Genomic DNA, 20,186 nt, shown 5'->3' with positions numbered 1-20,186 from the left:
AGTTTATATCGATATTTAATTAATAAAAATATATTAATCTGATTATTATATTTATTGATAAAAAATATATTAAATAAGGATAAAATAGTAAATTTTAAATATAAAAATAAAATAATAATTTAAAATAGATAAAAAATGAAATTAGAAGAAGAATTATGTGGCTTAATGGAACAGATTGTTTGGTTTGTTTAATTAAATAATCAGAAAGAAAATCAAATGAACTAATTTTATAGATAATATTAACATCATGTTTCGAGATAGACCAGTTATGTAGCTGATTCTCTACATGAGCGATATTTATTTATTGGGTATTCAAATCACTAAGGCTAGAACTAGGGTCATTAATGTTTAAAGACTTATTATTAGAAAGAATATTTAGTAATCTACTCATTTTGCAATTAATAAGCGTAATTAGAGACTACTGATTATTGGGACCACCTTTGCAAGACCACCAATCACACGGCTAACCAACGCTTACACCGGCTGACCAACAATAATGCAATAGCTTCGTAATTACGACTACTAATGGCTTAACTAGTAGATTTCTAATATCTTATCTCTAATAATTAATCGTCAAATCTCTAATTACCTTACCCCTACAACCTAAAGGAATTAGGCTCTGATACCAAAAGGGAGCTAACTGGAAGTGTGAAGGGACGGAGAAGAGTAACCTATTATTGAGCGACCTATAGGAATCTGTTTTAGTAACTTTTCATGAATCCCATAACTAACGGCTATTAAAACAGATTCATGAAAAACTACAAAAATAGCTAACAACTAAATACTAAAACACTTAACAGCTATCAAAACAGTTAATTTTACCAAATAGACTTTTATATCAATCTGAAAACCTCATTCATTTAATTAAATAGAGTTCTTATTAGAAGATTAAATGTTTATATTTTAATTCAGTTCATATCGATATTTAATTAATAAAAATATATTAATCTGATTATTATATTTATTGATAAAAAATATATTAAATAAGAATAAAATAGTAAATTTTAAATATAAAAATAAAATAATAATTTAAAATAGATAAAAAATGAAATTAGAAGAAGAATTATGAGACGGCGGAGTACTTATCGGCGATAATCATCCACGTCACACATTTAATGGGTGGGTTAGAGAGAATTATACGACGCTTTTCTAGTGTTGAATGTTGATCATGGCCAGTCTTATCGAGACCGACTCATGCCAGCGTCATTTGCCAAACATATCTAACATTTCTTTAAAAAACTGAAAAAAAAAAAAAGAAGGTTAGATAAAGATAAGAAAGGCCATACTTGTGTTCTATTATTTTTAGTTACAGTCAATCAATTCACTACATATGATTTCGCGACAAAAATTTATTTCCCACCCAACTAACCCCACAACGGCAATTTTCAGTTCATACATGTTTTATATTTATTTTGTTTTACTATCCATGGATTTTTATGTCCTAACATAATAAAATCATGTTTGGAAAAAGATCTTCAAGTAGCTTTACAATTTATGAAAGCCAATGATAAAATATTATTTCTTTTGTTTATTGTTTAAAATAAATAAACTTTATAAAATTTTATGGAATTTATTTATAAATTTAAATTTTTGTATTGAGTATGAAAAAGAATGAATAATTCAATTTTATGGATTTGAATATGACTCAATTAAATTATACAAAAAAATTAATTGTTTTAGTAGTTGTTACTGTTGTAGTAGCGTTTAGTTATTTTTGTGTAGATTCTCATAAATCTAAAAGCTAAATGTTTTTTTTTTTTTGAAAGAGTAAAAAACTCATATCATTTCATTCATTAGCATAAATCTCGGACAAACAAGGAGGAATATAATTCCAGATTCGTAGATGCGCAAAGCGAATAGAAGCTCGAGCTAGGGTATAAGCCTTTAAATTCGCTTGCCTACGAATCCATCTACACGAAACCAAAGGGAGTTCTAAAATTAAGTTCTTACAATCAGAAATAATACTCCCCACATCCGATCGGAATAAACTAGAGGAGCTCAAAGCAAAAATTAAAACCTGCGAGTCCATGAAAATAGTACCTCCATGCTCAAAATAATTTTGCTTGAGAAATAATAAAAAACTACGAAGAGCTAGAGCCTCCGCAATGAAAGGGTCCGTACCACCTGTAAAGTGGCCTGAAACTGCTTAAATAAAAATGCATTCCTCCGACTCCATCACCGCTCCAAATCCTTGCATGCCTTCTTGCTCAAAAATAGAACCATCCACAAAAGCTTGCCATGATTGATCTCCACTATTGCTAAGACATCCGGGTGGAAATATTGCAAGCCTTTGCCGACTTTTAGTTGAAGATTCACTAGCCATGCTTCTTTGCGCCAATTTTGTATGTTCCCAACTAATCATGTATTCTTTTGCCTTCAAGAATGTAGTGTAGCACGTGTCTCTTATATTGTTCCAAAGAGCATTATTTCGTGCCATCCAAATATATCTAGCATACACCAAAAAATGTTGGGATTTTATTTTATCACCATGAGCAAGTACCTACAAAAAGAAGTTAGTAAAAGAAATATTTATATCACCTACTTCATACCCCCCTTGCCTCCAAACTCCCTTAGCCTTACTACATAACACTATTGCATGATTAATATCCTCTTCCTCCCCACACCAAGGGCACCCAATATCAACCTCCACCCCTCTCCTTCTCAATCTCTCCTTCGTAGGCAACACATTCCTTAGAGCCCTCCACATAAAATCTTTGTCTTTAGGGGAAGCATCTAAACACCACATCTTACCCCACCATCCACCATCTATCTCATGCACCCTCCCCCTCAACAACCTCCTTGCCACGTAGTACCCCGACCTAACGCTATAAATGCCTTTTTTATCCCAGTGCCACATAATTTGGTCCCTGTTAGCATTAATACTAATAGGAATCCCTAATATAGCTCTAAACTCTCTCATGCTAAAAAGTGTCATCACCTTCCCTACATCCCATCTCCCTTCCCCCTCCACAAAAAGCTCCCTCACTTTCATAGTAGGATCAACAAAGTCCCTACTATCCTCCACCCAAAAACTATGATCCAAAGGCATCCACGGATGTGATAATACACCGATAGTTTCCCCATTCCCTACTCTCCATCGTACCCCCTGTTTTAATACCCCCATAGCAGCATGAATACTCCTCCACACATAAGTAGGACGCCTACTAAGAGGAGCGTCCAAAAAATCCCTATTATGGAAATATTTGGCTTTGAAAAGTTTAGAAAAAAGAGTATCGGGCTCCATCATAAGGCGCCACCCTTGCTTCGCTAGCATGGCCATATTAAAACAGTGAAGATCCCTAAAACCCCTACCACCTTCCCTTTTGCTACAACACATCCTCTCCCACGCTAGCCAATGAATCCCTCTACGCCCTCCTTCCTTTTTCCCCCACCAAAACTTGTTCATTCTTTTTTGCATCGTGACACATATAGAAAGAGGTATTTTAAACACACTCATACAGTAAGTAGGAATAGCTTGCGCAATCGACTTAATTAATACCTCCTTTCCGGCTCTAGAGAGGAATCTATTAGACCAATTGCCAATCCTTTTTTCAAGTCTGTCTTGAAGGAAGCCAAACACCTGTTTTTTCGATTTGCCAATGAGAGATGGAAGACCAAGATAATTACCCCCACCAATTGAACCAGCAACATTCAAAATAGTAGAGATATTAGTCATCAACTCTCTACTCATATTCGGGCTGAAAAAGATACCCGATTTATTCAAATTAATGGCCTGACCCAATGCTCTCTCATATTTCTTCAAAATATCATTGACCTCCTCTGCTTCCTGTAAAGAACCCTCAAAAAAGAAAAAAGAATCATCCGCAAAAAGCAAGTGTGTAATGCTCGGACAATTTCTTCCCACCTTCACACCTTGCAATCTACCTCTCCTTTTAGCATCCTGAAATAATAAAGACAAACCCTCCGCACAGAATAAAAATAAGTAAGGCGACAAAGGATCGCCCTGTCTCAAACCTCTACCAGGACGAATAGGACCCACCTCCTTACCATTCAATAACACAGAGTACTTCACATCTGTTACACATAACATCATCCATTGCACCCACTTCTCACAAAAACCCATTCTTAGCATCATACCCCTCAAAAACTCCCAATTGACCCTATCGTATGCTTTCGAAATATCAATTTTTAATGCACAAGCACCCCTTTGATTCTTCCTACTTTTAATATTGTGAATTAATTCAAAAGCCACTGCCACATTATCAGAAATTAATCTCCCCGGAACAAAAGCAGATTGACATTCATCAATAATTAAAGGAAGGATTTTTTTCAACCTATTCGCTAAAGATTTTGCTACAATTTTATATAAAACATTACAAAGCGAAATAGGTCTATACTCTTTTAACGACAGAGGATTATCACATTTAGGAAGCAACACAATATGGGTATCTGTCAAAGTTTTTGGGAAAGTACCTGTGTCAAGCCATTGTTTGCAGTCCCTCCAAATATCATCTCCAATAACATGCCAAAATTTTTGAAAGAACGCCGGATTTAGGCCATCCGGTCCAGGTGATTTGTCAGGCTGCATATTAAATGCAGCTTCTCAGATCTCATCCAATGTAAATGGAGTCGTAAGAATATTGTTCTGGATAGCTGTCACCTTTGGTTGAACAAGATTAAAAATTTCAATGCCGACTGATTCTTCTGCACTATAAACAGTAGAAAAATAATTCAATGTAATTTGTTCCAAACTGTCATTATCTTGAACTATATCGCCATCCTCATTTTCCAACTTCAGAATTTTAGCTCTCCTTTTTCTATTTTTTATTGAAGCATGGAAATATTTGGAGTTTTGATCCCCCCAAGAAAGCCATCTCTGTTTCCCTATTTGTCTCATTCGGCACTCTTCTTTGAATAGAATAGTATTCCATTCATTTTTTAGTCTTTGAACAGTGACATCATCAAACCCATCTCTCGCATTTTCTATACGTTGCTTTAATATCCTTTTTTGCTTCCAAAATATTTTATTAAATTGCCGACCCCACCTTTCCATTTCTTTAATACAAACATCTCTTTTATGTAACAATGGCTCACTATCATTATTACACCAAACATCTTTGACAAGTTGATCCAATTCCCTCTCCCCCACCCAACTATTATCAAATCGAAACCTTCTATAATTATTGTCCACTTGTCTATAATTTAGTTGAATAAATAATGGGGCATGGTCAGAAATAGGGGCTGTAATAATTTTAGCTAAAGCATTCACATACATAGAAGACCACCCCATATTTGCCATTACTCTATCAAGCTTCTCCCTGCAATACACAACCCCATCCCTCTTCTTCTCCCACGTAAACCAAAAACCTTCCCAAGGAATATCCACTAATTCACAGTCTGAAATTGCATCAGAAAAACCGTTCAGCAAATGACGTTGGACAGCTGCTCCTCCCAATTTATCATCCGCTGTCAAAATGTCGTTAAAATCTCCCAAGCACAACCACGGTTTGTCATCAATGCTAGCTAAACTACGAAGCAAATTCCATGAAGCTCGTCGCCTTGAGCCTTCCGGAAAGCCATAAAAGCCAGTTATTCTCCACTCTTTTTCTTGAATTTTAACTGAAGCATTAATAAAATTGCTAGAAAAACTAGTCACATTTATTTCAAAATCATTCATCCAAAGCAGACAAAGACCTCCACTCCTACCCACACAATCAACCGTAAAACAATTATCAAACCCCAAAGAACGATTCACACTCTCCATTCGATGACGTTGCACTAAAGTTTCCATAAGGAAAATCACCTTAGGCCTATAAGTACCGATGATATCCTTTAGTGCCCTTATTGCGCCGGGATTGCCCAAGCCCCGACAATTCCAACTCAAGAGACTCATTGCATTCGGCTATCCTGCAATGCAGGATCAGCCGCTGCCTGAATACCAGCCATATTTTTAACTGGGTTTGAGCTTGATGAGGAATCCTGAGTGTGCAAAGAAACACCATCTGCTATTTGTTTTAAGCTACGTTGCCTTTTCTTTATTTCCTTAGACTTTTGCATAGGCATGTCTTCATTTAAGTCAATGGGTTGAGATGTACTTGGCCCCACTTCATCACCCTCTAAATCACAGTCCATCTTTTCTTGTGAATTGCCCATACCCAAATATAGTTGACCAGAGGTAAGATGATTCCTATAATCACGTGATATAATTGGATCCCTATCCAGATTTTACTCATTCAAATTTCCTTGATTTGCGCCTAAAAATCCTCCTTCCCTATTCCGTATCCAGCTGCTCACCGGCTGTGATCTCCGGCGAGGTTTAGCCCTCAAACTCTCATCCCAAGCCATAATCAGTTCATCCGGTCTCTTCTTCAATCGCAGTTCACAAAAATTATCTGTGTGTCCAATGATTCCACAGAGATAACAAAATGTTTTCATCTTTTCATATCTGAACCGAACATAAAACATTAAGTTATTATCATCAACCAATCTTTTCCTTCTCTTCAATGGCTTTCTAATGTCCAACACAACCTTCATTCTCATAAACTTTTCATTATCGTAATCAACACATACTTTTGGGTCATATTCAATAAAAGTCCCTATAAAATCCCCTAACTGCTTTGCCATTTCTGTGGACATAAACCCATGTTGTAGATCATGAACTTGGACCCAAACAGGAGAGTGCATTAATGGTATAAACAAAGGATTATCTCCCTCATTTATCTGCTTCCAAACTAGCAGATGATTATTAAATAGCCATGGGGAAAAAAAATGGCTTATAGTATTTATTGAACACGGCCTTATATCAAAAATATCTATATAAAAAATAAAAGCAAATGAATTTTTAATTTTTGAATTTATTTACGAATGAATTCTAGATATGATTTAATTACAAATTAACTGCACATCTTGAATTAATTTATAGATATCGAAACATTAATGTTACAAAAAATTCTATATAATTATCTTAAATTGTAAATTTGGACCTATTTTCTTTTTGTGAAAATTAATTAATTAATGATTATTATGAATAATTATTTTTTAATAATTTGAAAATATATATTTTATACAAAAGTATGTAAGAGAATTAGAAAAATAAAAGTTATTATTATTTTTATTTTATATTACTAGCAACGGAAGAAAATTTTATTTATATTGTTAAAAAATTCGCTTGAACGGTTAAACTTAAACCTCGCCATTAAAATACACTCTAGTCTAGGGTTTATCATCGTTATGTTGATTCTTTCACAGGGTTCAACAATGGCGACCTTCATCTCCACAACGCCAAAATTATCCGTCTCTCAAATCACTTCCAGATCTTCAAACCTCTCTCCTCCTCTCCTCCATTTCACTTCTAAATGGTCTGATTTCCATTCAAATACCTCATTTTCCTTTCCATCCTCTAAGTCCCTCCTCAGAACCACCATTTCCTGCTCCCAATCATCCTCCGCCGTACCATCTCCCTCTCCCGCCGCCCCTCGCCGCCGCCGTCCAGAGTACATACCTAACCACATCCCAGACCCTTTCTATGTTCGTGTCTTTGATACTACTCTCCGCGATGGCGAACAGTCTCCCGGCGCCACTCTCACCTCCAAGGAAAAGCTTGACATCGCTCGCCATCTTTCGAAGCTCGGCGTCGACATAATAGAAGCTGGATTTCCTGCGGCATCTAATGATGATTTTGAGGCTGTGAAAACCATTGCTAAAGAAGTGGGTAATGCGGTGGATGATGAGGGATACGTACCGGTTATTTGTGGATTGTCGAGGTGCAATGAGAAGGACATCAAAACTGCCTGGGAGGCTGTGAAGTATGCCAAGAGGCCGAGGATTCACACGTTCATTGCGACGAGTGAGATCCATATGCAGTACAAGTTGAGGAAGAGTAAAGAGGAGGTGGTGGAGATCGCTACAAATATGGTTAAGTTTGCTAGGAGTTTGGGTTGTGATGACGTCGAATTTAGCCCTGAAGATGCTGGCAGGTTTGGAATATTAGGATATTCTTAAATTTGAAAAATGATTTTGGAATAAGAGTCCTGGAATTACTCGATCCTAATGGAATTTTGTAGTAGCATCAGCTAAACAGGCAGTAGGCCCAATATGTTTTATTTCATTCATTCCTGAGCTTAGGAAAGGATATTGGGCGAAGTTGAGTTGAATCTCCTCTCAAAAATGTTTTCCTTTTTCTGGGTAAGCAAGTAAATGAGTTGAGATAGGAGAGAGATTACTGATCTCTTTATGCTTTTACTGAAACAGCTGGTTAAACAGTAGGAAATTATATTTGTTTTTAGTGATAGCAGGTGAAAGAAGGTATCTTTTACTTGGAATTCGGATCCACTTGAGCAAAATGGTATTATGTTCGACATAGGAACGTAGGGCTGTTTTTCTACAGTAATTATATATTATTGCTAATTTCTTATTGTTTTGGGTTAAGAGGACTAATAATATTCCTTGGTTGGTTCTTTAGCAAGTATAATTATTCTCAAAACTTCAGATTGCCGTCTTGAGTGATCAGTCAATATGCTACTTGAAATTATTTTTTGTCTGTATTGCCATGTAAAAGAACATTGATCTATCTTTTAACACTTGGGATCTCTGAACTGAGCCTGGCATTAACTTTCTTTTTTGGTGATGTGATTGTTCTGCTTTTATGATTCTCCATGACTGTTAAAGAGCAGTAATTTTTAACTGTAGGCTGATTCTTAATTTTACACCTTACAGTTTCATTTTGGATGCTCGTCTTATTTAATAAATTAGCAATTTTAATGTTATTGTTATGCTCACATGACTCCTTAAAGTGTAAACCCAAGTGCGACAAACTTCTTGTTAGAAATATGAATATATGTTTGCTCATATGCTTTCTTTTGATTCGTGTTCCTTGTTTTTCCGAATTGCCTACCAGATCTGACAGAGAGTTCTTGTACCATATTTTGGGTGAAGTTATCAAGGCCGGTGCTACAACTCTTAACATTCCTGATACTGTTGGTATAACGCTGCCTAGTGAATTTGGACAGTTGATTGCTGATATAAGAGCTAATACGCCTGGAATTGAAAATGTCATTATTTCAACACACTGCCAAAATGATCTTGGACTTTCTACGGCTAACACCTTAGCAGTATGTCATTGTTCTAAATTCTACTTAATGCTCACTGCAATGGAAGCTAAGCACTCACATTCGTACTTTACTAAATTCAGGGGACATATGCAGGTGCCAGACAAGTGGAAGTAACAGTCAATGGAATTGGTGAAAGAGCTGGTAATGCTTCATTGGAGGAGGTGAGTGTCTATTTGTGCACAGATATTAGTGTTTCTGTCGAACTTGCATTTTATTAAATGAAAATGAAGCTTTATATCACTGGAGTGCTTCATAAAGTAGTTTGCCAGTTGTTTGGCCTTGCATCTTTATTGCCATTCTTTCTTTTAATATTGGTTAAAAAGAAGTCCAAATATAATTTCCATGACCAGTTATAACAAAAGGTGATGCTAAGCTATCCTAATCAGTAGCTTGGAAGTCACACTAACGCTACAGCATGCTCCCTTAAATTTATTTAGCTGGAACCACTAGAAATGTCTGATTCATCTTTCGTCTAAAAGAATTAGTATTGATTAACTTTTTCACTCTCAACCTCATTCCTATCCAACCAAATGTGCCAAAGATTACCCTCGGATGGAGCCAAAACATTCCAAAGAGAGCTTCTTAGACTAATATAGGGGAGGGAAATTTAAATGTTGTACTAGCAATCGATGTAAAAACATGTTTTCATGTACTTAGAATCAACGAACTCCAATAACTGCTTCGATCTCTGCCCTAACCGACGCTTAGTATAACAATCACAGTTGTATAAAGTGATTGGACTTTATTCTTTTAAATTGTTGCCTAAAACAATCATTGTTGTTGTGCAATGAGCTTGTGACCTCCTATGATTTCTTGCATTGATTCTTTGAATAGGTAACTGAGTTATATAAGCTCGTGTGTCTGTAGAGTTGCGCTGTAATGCATTTCTGAAGCAGGGTCATATTTCTAAAGTTATGTCATTCAGAGTTCACTTCTTTAATGGGTGTTGATGCATTTATTTTGGTTCATGTTCATATGTTCTTATCACATCCTTTCTGCTTCAATTGTTTCATTCACTAATATTTTTGAATTTATATTTTGTTTTGTGTTTATTTTAATTGCAAGTATTCAGGTTGTAATGGCTATAAAATGTCGTGGAGAGCATGTTTTAGGAGGTCTTTATACTGGAATTAATTCTAAACACATCACTATGGCAAGCAAGATGGTAAGAATTTTTGAGAATATATTTTCTTGTTTCAGAATATGTGATTCTTCTTTAGTGAATGTGATTTTTGTTATTCTTCTTACTTGTCATTGAATTTTTAGGTGGAAGAATATACTGGTTTGCACGTGCAGCCACACAAGGCAATTGTTGGAGCTAATGCTTTTGCTCATGAAAGTGGCATACATCAGGTTGAACTGCAAACAACAAGAGTTTATTGTTTTATGAGCTTACTTTATGATCATATAATTGGTGTGTGTTAAACATTTCTTGTTGTAATCTTTATATGGGCCCTTTTTGTTAAGAAGCATGTTGATATTTGATATTGCAGAGATTAGGTTACATTCACAGCCTTCATTTGAGTTTTGTTTTTCCTAGTAATATTGTGAACATTATTTGACACCTTTATGTAATGTTGTGTACACGGTTTGTCTATGATATATTTTTGTTTTCTAATAATATTTTGTCTGGAACTTTAATGTACTTGCATAAAATACTTGGCCCATTTGTTTATTGTTGCATGGAGTTCCATTGCCAGTTGGCAGTTGCCTATCATGCAAAATATCCCATGTTTAGTAATGGTATATTGAAGTCTTTTCCTTTTTAACTTATTGTTTAATGACACACGTTTCTATATATTTTTTCTGTTCTCTAGGATGGAATGCTAAAACATAAAGGTACTTATGAGATTATGTCCCCTGAAGATATTGGGCTTGAACGAGCCAATGATGCTGGGATTGTCCTTGGAAAACTTAGGTATCGCTCATCTTCATTGTTATAATACAACACTTTGTCTTTCTTTTATTGTTTATCTCTTGTTATTTCTTATAATGACTACATTTGAAACATTTATTATTCTGCATACGGTCACATTGAACTCTACTGCCGGTGCCATTAGATCATTAGGGTGATTGGTATCTATGAGGAATATATGTACAGTGTAGGCAAGTACTTTTCGTTATGCTTTAGGAGCTTCTCCAATGTGTGTTTGTGCGCATCTGGTATTAACTCTAATTTTCATAGTTGGTATTGGTTCTCCTTTGACTAATTTATGAGTAGAGGTAGCTGATTTACTGGTCTTGTAAATGAGGAAATAAATGATATCCGTCACTTAAAATTAGAAGATAGATGTTGTTGGGCTAGTAGCTTAGTAGTCGAATGCTCGTTTTGTAATGTTTAAGGGTTCAAACCCTAGCTTCCCATTCCCCTCATAAGACTTTCTGATGTACCAAAAAAATGACTTCTTCTTTGTCATATGCTGCTTTACTTAAATATATGTTGTTTATGATGGATGATATCATGGGTATTTATTGGCTGCAACTTGTTCTCTAGTCTCTACAAATTTAATCATATTGTAACATTTCCTGCTTTCTTTTCGCTTTTTATGTGAAGTGGTCGCCATGCTTTGAAAGATCGACTCAAAGAGGTAAATAAAGGTTCACACATTTGAGAGTTGATTAATTCTTCTCCTCGTAGTCGTTGTGCTTTAACCATTTGATATTATTGTTTCTTTCAGCTTGGTTATGAGTTGAGTGATGAGCAACTTGGCAATATCTTTTGGCGCTTCAAGTCTGTTGCTGAAAACAAAAAGGTAAAGATGAACTATGGACATTCTTTGTGCTCAATGTCACCAATGGTTATAGTACTCGTTACTTCTTTCAGCACTATAAATTAATTTTATTTTTATTAGTGAAAGCTCTTAACACCAATTTTTGTTTCATTAAGGTCATACAATGCCATCCGACATCTTTGATATAATGGTCAAAATAAATTTTCTATTACGCTAGTACTAGATATAGGTTCTTTCTTAGTTAGGACTTAGGACATAAACTTTTTGACTAACATCCGTATAAAAATTTGACAATAGAGACTTTATTGGAACGTAATCAAAGTTAAAGTTGAGCTACCTGGTTTATAGAAATTTGAAGTTCACCAGGTGCACTATACATTCAGTGAGTTCAATGACCACGGGTGAAGGAAAGAAAATTGAGGCTGTCATTCTAACCTTTCCTGGATTTTATTTTGGAATGTAATGGAAATGGGTGGATGTTATATTTACAGCATACCTCCAGAGTCCTAACGCCCTATTTTCTTATCCACCAAATTCATCGGTAGTATAAAGTTTCTGAGTATTTGACATCCATTAATCGTCTACATTTTTAGAACTAAAAATAAAATTGGACAACCCTTGAATTTATTTTCCTCTTATTTTATTTGCATGTATTGTATGCTCTTTGGATGTCTTGGAGGTTTTCCAGGATTATGCAGCTGTCTTATAGTAATAGTCTGCCTTGGATAAACATGTTAACCATAGGCACTTTGAGCTTTGAGTTTCATGATTTCACTGTGAATGTGTTCTGACATCTCTCTCTCTCTCTCTCTCTCGGAATTTTGTGGAGAGAGATGCATTACCTAATTTGCAATTTGGTGGGAGTTTTTCAAACTGGATGAAGTATTTAACCAAATCAATGTAAAATGCCATGGTTTGTTTCATTCGCTAGTTTGGTTTTGACCATTCAATTGAATTATTCCCTTGTTGGGTATAAATTAATTTGAACTATAGAAGCCATTTGCAATCAATAGAATTTGTCTTTATTGTGTTGAATTCAATAAATTTTAGTTTTAAGGAGTAAAATGAAAGTTTTCAGTTATACCAAACTTGAAAGCTTAGAATTCCAAGTGAATTCTATGAATTTTTGTGCAACTCATTTGTATCAAACGCAGCCTAAATCCAATGAGATTTTTCTATCAAAATCTATAGACGACATGATTTATTCCTGTAAAACAGTAAAAAAAGGGCTACCCATTGCACGAAGCATCCCACATGTATGGACTTTGGGGAGGGTTGATGTACACAGCCTTCCCCCTACTTTTATGCAGAGGAGCTGTTTATGCCTGTAAAATAAAAACAAGAAAATCATAACAAATATATAAAGGTATAGTAATCAAAATTATTAATTGGATTGCTTCAATTTCTGATTTGAAAGCAAACCATGAGCTGGAGGACTTTTTTGTGGTGGAATTCTTCATTTTTTGGTTCTATCTGTTGAGGTGACTTTCTTGAATTGCTCATGTCCCAGAGAGTTACTGATGCTGACCTGTTAGCATTAGTATCAGATGAAGTTTTTCAGCCAGAAATTGTATGGCAGCTTGGTGATCTGCAGGTAAATTTCTTTTATTTCTCCATTTGTGTTGTTTTATCATAGCCACTTCACTTCTCTAATAAGTTATTTCTACTAAAATGTACCCCACATATAGATTACTTGCGGAACACTTGGTCTCTCTACTGCAACTGTTAAGCTCATTGATGCCAATGGTGAACAGCACATTGCATGTTCAGTTGGAACTGGGCCAGTAGATGCAGCATACAAGGCAGTTGATCTCATTGTGAAGGTTAAGTACAAATTTGCCTGCAAAAATACTTCCATTTGGCATTGCTATTACAAGTAGCTGATTTTAGGCCAAAATTAGTAACAATTATTGGCCTGTGGATGTAGCTACTTGTAATAGATTTTTCTCTATGGATCCAAAACTTATTTTGGGAAAAGATCAAATGTTACTTCCCCTAAATTAATTTTGGGCCCATAGAAAACTCTATTGCAAGTAGCTATATCTATTGGGCCAATGTGGTTACTCTCAAAATCTGTTATTTGCAATGCAAAATGCTAAATGGGCTCTAAATAGATTGGCTGAGAACTTTCATGAATAATCACTGGGTCGCAGTCATGGATCAGATCCAGAAAATCCATAATCAAACCAAGGCCATAGGGGAGTATTGTGTTCTCCAGTGTCAGAATTATGATTTATGGTTCAACCTAGATTTTTAGGTTTGAAACCAAAAGCTTAGGTTGCGGTTCTTGGATGGAAACTAATTGGTTTAATGTTAAAAATATGTGCGATTTGTATGTCTGTGTGTGTATTATAATATTACACAAGATTTAAGCCGTGCTTTTGTTTGGTAGAGTAGGAATCCGTATTTCAACAGGTACACTAAAGTGAGGTGTTAAGCAGATAGGCATGTCCATCTAGACTGGGGGTTAGTGGAGTTGACTTCATCTATGGGCACAGATTTTTGGATGGTGAATATTTCTGGTCTGATTGATGTGAACAAAACTAGCTGGCTAGAAATGCACAAGTAGGTGCTTAAAGGTTTAATAAATGATGGTTTTTGGTAGGTCAATTGATTTTTTTTATAAGGTTTATTCAAGTGGGATTAGAATTGGTATTCTGCAGAAAATCAACTAAGTCTGTAACTGATACAGCTTACTAGAGTAAGAGAGAGTTAGAGTTCAAGAAGTGTAAAAGTAGGATTCAATATTGATTATTGTAGAACACCGTAACTGATCAAATAGGCGCCTTAGTGAATTTTAAAATTACTTGTAATTGTCTGGGATGTTGAAAATGTAGGTCAAATCTTAGCAGTGCGATTGTTATGTTTTCCTTTCCCCACTAGAGTGTAGTGCACCTGCAAATTTCATCTATTTGATTTCCTTTCCCCACTTAAATATTTGATCTGCTTTCTGCTGGAGTGCGAAAGTTATTTAGCGAAATTGATTCATTTGTGTCTGCTTCTCCATGTTTCAGGAACCTGTTGAACTCCTTGAATACTCAATGACTGCTGTTACTGGAGGCATTGATGCTATAGCCACAACCCGAGTTTTAATTTGTGGTGACAACCATAAAATTGATGCTATAACAGGTGAACCATCTCGACGGACATTCAGGTATTTCACTTTCATGACTTAAGCTTTATTTTAAGTTGGTAAAACTACTTTGCGCATTAATATACCGATAATAAATATTTTATTTTTTTGGACTTTAGTGGATCTGGTGCTGGAATGGACATTGTTGTTTCAAGTGTGAAGGCCTATATTGGTGCATTGAATAAGATGTTAGCTGTTAATAGCCAGCAGTTGTCGACGACAAAAACGGTTTCTACAGTTAGGACTCCAGTCTCTGCATGATCCTGTAAAAATGGGGAGAATGTTAGCTACAGTTGCTGTTTACAGTTCGGACTCTCTAATGGTCTTTGGCTTCATTTTCTTGAATAATTTGTATTTTAATTTGAGATTTTATCTACGGAGTGAAATGTTCAGGGGCTCGTTTTTTGTTTTTATTATTGTTTTTGTGTTCTATTATTCAATTTATGCAGTAGGGCTAGCTGGGTAAAACATAAGCAAGATAAGAAAATACAAAAAAAAAAAAAAAAAAAAAAAAAAAAAAAAAAAAAAAAAAAGAAAAAAGATGAGTGTATTTTGTTTCCTAAAAAAAATTGTTTTGATTGTATTTCTATCAAGTAAAGTTCTATTAAATAGTTATGTAATAATAATAATAATAATAATAATATTAAATTATTATTGTAGATGTCTATTAACAAAAGACACTTGTTTATTTGACAATATTTTATTATTTTCATTTATTAATGATAATTACTTGACTTTATTATGAAGACTTCCATCAAATAATCATTTACCTGTATTTATGATATAAGGTTTAGTAATATTTAATGAATTTGATTACTTCATTTAAATACAAAAGCCTCAATTTTACTTGAAAAAGCAAGGCTTGATTGTGAAAATTTCTTTTACCATTCTAATGTATTTAAGGTATTTTGATAAATCATAGATCATGAGTATAAAGTATGATATATTAACTGTTTTTAAACTGGAAAAAAGGATAAAATAGTATGACAGTTTTCTTAGGTGAAAATTTTGAATTGTTGTATGTGGGTGGATTTATACACTAGGTGCATGCAAGCTTTATATATTTGAATTCTTGAATGTTCTACAACAAACCAATAGATATGACTAGGATTTAGAACATAACAAATATGTATAAAGAACTCTATTGGTTTCTTCCATCAACTTACTGTAACTAAGCTCTCTACACAACAAACAACAGTCGACAAAACTAAATCAAATCCCCAAGAATTGGCTAAGTTTTGATTTCTTGATTCTTGGGGTCATTCTTGGTAACCTCTCTTACATTATATGAGCCATCGGTAGAATTTTAGGACAATATCCTCTGCTTCAACATTTTCCTGACATCCTAATTAACCACTTCTTGTATCCAAAAAAAGTTTCGATTGTAACTTTCAGTCCGTAACTCTTTTTATGCCATATTCATTCATAACCCAAACCTCAAAGTTTCTTTCTTTACAAACAAGAACAGCATAAGCATTCTCTCTGATTCCCATTCTTGAAGAAATCGGGAAATTTTTATCTTCAGAAACTCCCCATTTCGAATACGAAAGAATCAAACTTCAAAATATAGAATTCGACTTTAGAGGTTATTTTTGTTGTCCAAGAATTTCTACTCCATTAATACTCATTAACTTTAACTTTGTCATGGCTTCCATAATCACAAACAGGCTAAAACAATATTCTTAGAATCAACACATCTTCTTTCCATGGCATTACGTTTTTTTATCTTTTGCAGAGAAAACATAACATAAACATGAGACATGGACAAGACAAAACCTCCATAAAAAATGCGACAATTTTGACAAAGTATATATGCTAACCCACACACACACATATATATATATATATATATATATATAACACAAGCACGCTCCATTTATCTTATTTCTATGGATTCTTCCATCAACATGATGTAACTGGAACTAAGCTCTCTACATAAGTAAGAGCCGTCCAAACTGAAGTCCCTTCAATTTGAAAATTTTGATTTCTTGATTCTTGTGGTCATACTTGGCAAGCTCTGTTACATTATTTATTCCATGGGTATAATTTAGGAGAATAATCTCTCCATCAATATTCTCCTGACATCCCAACAGCATCTCATATCCAAAAAATGATCCGATGGTAAATTTTTTCGTCCATGACTCTTTTATACCAGATTCATTCATAACCCAAACATCGTAGTTTCTTCACATATGAACATTACCAATCATAACAAGAACAGCCAATGAATCCTTTGACTTGAAAATATCCAGTTCTTGCAATTCCCATCGAAGAGAATAAGGAAAATTTATCTCCTGAAACTCCTCTTTTAGAATATTAAACAAAAGAATCGCATACCTTTACCATGTCTATCTTCTTCCAATCCAAGCCAATGAAAGGATCCTTCTACCACAGCTTTAGACTCAAAATCTATACCAACTTCATCAATTTGCAACTTAGAGGTTTTTTTTTTTTGTTATCCAAGAATTTCTACTCCTTTTATACAAACTAACTTCGTCATATGATCTTCGATTATCATGAAAAATAACTCTCACAATCACATAATCATTAAGCTCCTCAAAAAAACTAAACCCAACAGTCCATAATACACACAATAATAATATTTAGTATCTGGAATCGGATAACCAGTGTTTATATATTCTCTAGTAGCTGGGTTCCATAAATATAAGGAGCCAGAAGGAGCATAGAGACAGACAAGACCATTATTACATGAACCCAGAATATCTGAACCCTCAAGAACAGAAGGTTTGTGAAGAATAACAGGAGTTAGAATATCATCATCAGAGTCAGAAATAGATGAAGTGGAGATTTCGTAGTCATAATGGCAAAATATGAGAGTTTTAGAAGAAGCAGAGCGATTGAGGTGTTGGGTTATGAAATTAGGGTTTTCGAAGAGGGAGAGCCATGATCTTTGTACGCACTTGAATCTCATCAACGATTTAACTGGTATTCTTGAAAGAATGTCTCTCACGATATCCTCCAATAAATTCATAGCTGCCTATTTTCTTTTGCCACTCTCTTTATGTCTGAAAACTCAAGGATATAACCTATATATATAACACTATTAGGATCTTTCTATTTAACTCGGATTGCGGTTAGAATTAAATGATTATCTTAAATAAAAAAAACACATGAATTAACTAACGTTGGTCGGGACTCCTCCATTAACTAAAGGTCTTGAGTTTAAATTTTAGATATAGAATTCGAGCTCTGAATATAGAAATCTCCATTAACTAAAGGTCTTGAGTTTAAATTTTAGATATAAAATTCGAGCTCTGAATATAGAAATCTCCATTAACTAAAGGTCTTGAGTTTAAATTTTAGATATAGAATTCGAGCTCTGAATATAGAAATCTCCATTAACTAAAGGTCTTGAGTTTAAATTTTAGATATAGAATTCGAGCTCTGAATATAGAAATCTCCATTAACTAAAGGTCTTGAGTTTAAATTTTAGATATAAAATTCGAGCTCTGAATATAGAAATTGCCACGCCAGAGAGTCGACCCTATATGGACTGTGTAGTACTCGAGCCGAATGTAGTCATGAATTAAAATCTTAAAGAGATTACAATTAGCCACACACATCACTATTAAAATTAGAATTAACTGATTAAATCTTTTTTTTTTGTTTTCTCACCAGTAACTCATTCTTTTTTTATAGGCAATTTAATTATTTTGATTTTTATAAATGCAGAAAAAATTTAACATTTTTCAAATGTCTAAACTTAAGTCAATAGGCTCATCCCAAACAACCGAATCTCATCCAAAAATGTTAGGTAAAAAAAATATGGAACCAAAACAGTACAAAACTCATAAAGGACAACTATTATTTCTCTTGAGATGAGATAAGAAAATAAATAGTTGGAAATAAAACCAAATACAATCTCTTTATAGCGAAGCCAAAAAAATCCCTTTGCACACAAACTCTAACCTGTTAAATTTTTTCCACCAATCTGCTAAATAACTCCTTTTTTAGCCAAATCTGTTAAATTTGTTAAATTTGTTAAATTTTGGTCGAAAGTGTCTAAAATGTTTAGACTAATCCAAGAACAAAAAGATGAAAATGTTGTGTCAGGTTTAAGAAGCTTGAAAAGATTTTTATCTCTCAATCAATTTTCCATAGCTACAGATATTTATTCATTTGTTACAGCAAAAATTTGCAAAGAGATGTATCAATATCTGAATTCTTGAATTTTTTAACACTGAGGTAAACACTCGAAAGCTGAGCTAGTAGCAAATTGGCCAAGCATAATATAATAAAATATGCAATGGATATGACTAAATTATAACAATAATATACGAAAAACTCTTCTCCGTTGTGATTTGTTATGCAGAATAGCTGAGTTCCCAATAAATACAGCAAATGCAGTTTGTTAAATATAGTTTAAAACGCAATGCAAATTAGGCTAAAACAATATTTCTAAAATCAACACATCTTCCTTCGATTGGAACTCTTCTGGCAATTCGTTAATTCGTTTCTTCCATCAACATATTAACTGTAACTAAGCTCTCTGCATAAATAAAAGGCGCCTGAAGTGAAATCCCAGTATTTGGGAAAGCTTTTGTTTCTTGATTTCTGGGATCATACGTGGTAAGCTCTTGTAAACGATCATCACCGAATCTTTGGGTTACAAAAATAAGCTCTCCTTCGATATTCTCGTGACAAGCCAAAAAGAACTTATATCTAGGAAATGGGGTAGTAAAGTTTTCCGTCCATGATTCTTTTTTGCCATATTCATTCAAAACCCAAACCTCATATGAATACATTCCCTCATAATCTGAAAAATTTTAAACAGCCACAGCAAGCGAATCCCTTAACTTAGTAAAATGTAGAATTGGAACATCCTCATTGTAGCGTTGAATAACATCGGGAAAGTTTATCTCCTGAAAGTCCTCATTTAGAACATCATATGAAAGGATCACATTACGAATAAAATCTAATTCTTGTGCTAACCACCAACAAAAGGATCCCTTAACCACAGCATTAGCTACAATCACATTAAAATACATTCCAGCTTATGGGCTGTTTTTGTTATCCAAGAATTATTACTCATTCTACACACACTAACTTTGCTATAACTTCGATAATCATGACGAGTAACTGCCACAATCACATAATCATTAAGCTCCTCCAAGAAACAAAACACAAGAAGACTAAAATATTTAAAATCAGGAATCGGAGAAGGGGTATGCCTATATTCTCTAGTGGCTGGGTTCCATAAACAAAAGGAATAAATGGAGTTAGAATAAG

General features: G+C 34.3%; 1 protein-coding gene across 1 annotated transcript; it reads left to right on the top strand.

The window, feature by feature from the left end:
- Positions 1–7,138: 7,138 nt before the first annotated feature.
- Positions 7,139–15,349, top strand: LOC105629285 (2-isopropylmalate synthase 2, chloroplastic). The gene is made up of 12 exons (XM_012210848.4): positions 7,139–7,937; positions 8,858–9,071; positions 9,152–9,232; positions 10,144–10,236; positions 10,338–10,424; positions 10,889–10,989; positions 11,626–11,659; positions 11,750–11,824; positions 13,314–13,397; positions 13,492–13,626; positions 14,818–14,957; positions 15,056–15,349. Exons 1-12 carry the CDS (start codon positions 7,192–7,194, stop codon positions 15,195–15,197), a joined length of 1,932 nt encoding a protein of 643 aa, XP_012066238.1. The 5' UTR covers positions 7,139–7,191; the 3' UTR covers positions 15,198–15,349.
- Positions 15,350–20,186: the final 4,837 nt, after the last annotated feature.

The sequence above is a fragment of the Jatropha curcas genome, chromosome 1 (genome assembly GCF_041381405.1).
Source record: "Jatropha curcas cultivar XTBG-Jc1 chromosome 1, XTBG_Jcur_1.0, whole genome shotgun sequence".
Taxonomy (NCBI): domain Eukaryota; kingdom Viridiplantae; phylum Streptophyta; class Magnoliopsida; order Malpighiales; family Euphorbiaceae; genus Jatropha; species Jatropha curcas.
The sequence above is the reverse complement of the archived record's forward strand: the minus strand, read 5'-3'. Positions and strand labels throughout refer to the sequence as shown.

Coding starts and splice junctions, on each gene's coding strand:
- LOC105629285 (XM_012210848.4), top strand. CDS start 7,192: ATGTTGATTCTTTCACAGGGTTCAACAATGGCGACCTTCATCTCCACA. Junction 9,072..9,151: donor CTACGGCTAACACCTTAGCA/GTATGTCATTGT, acceptor TACTAAATTCAG/GGGACATATGCAGGTGCCAG. Junction 11,660..11,749: donor TGAAAGATCGACTCAAAGAG/GTAAATAAAGGT, acceptor TGTTTCTTTCAG/CTTGGTTATGAGTTGAGTGA.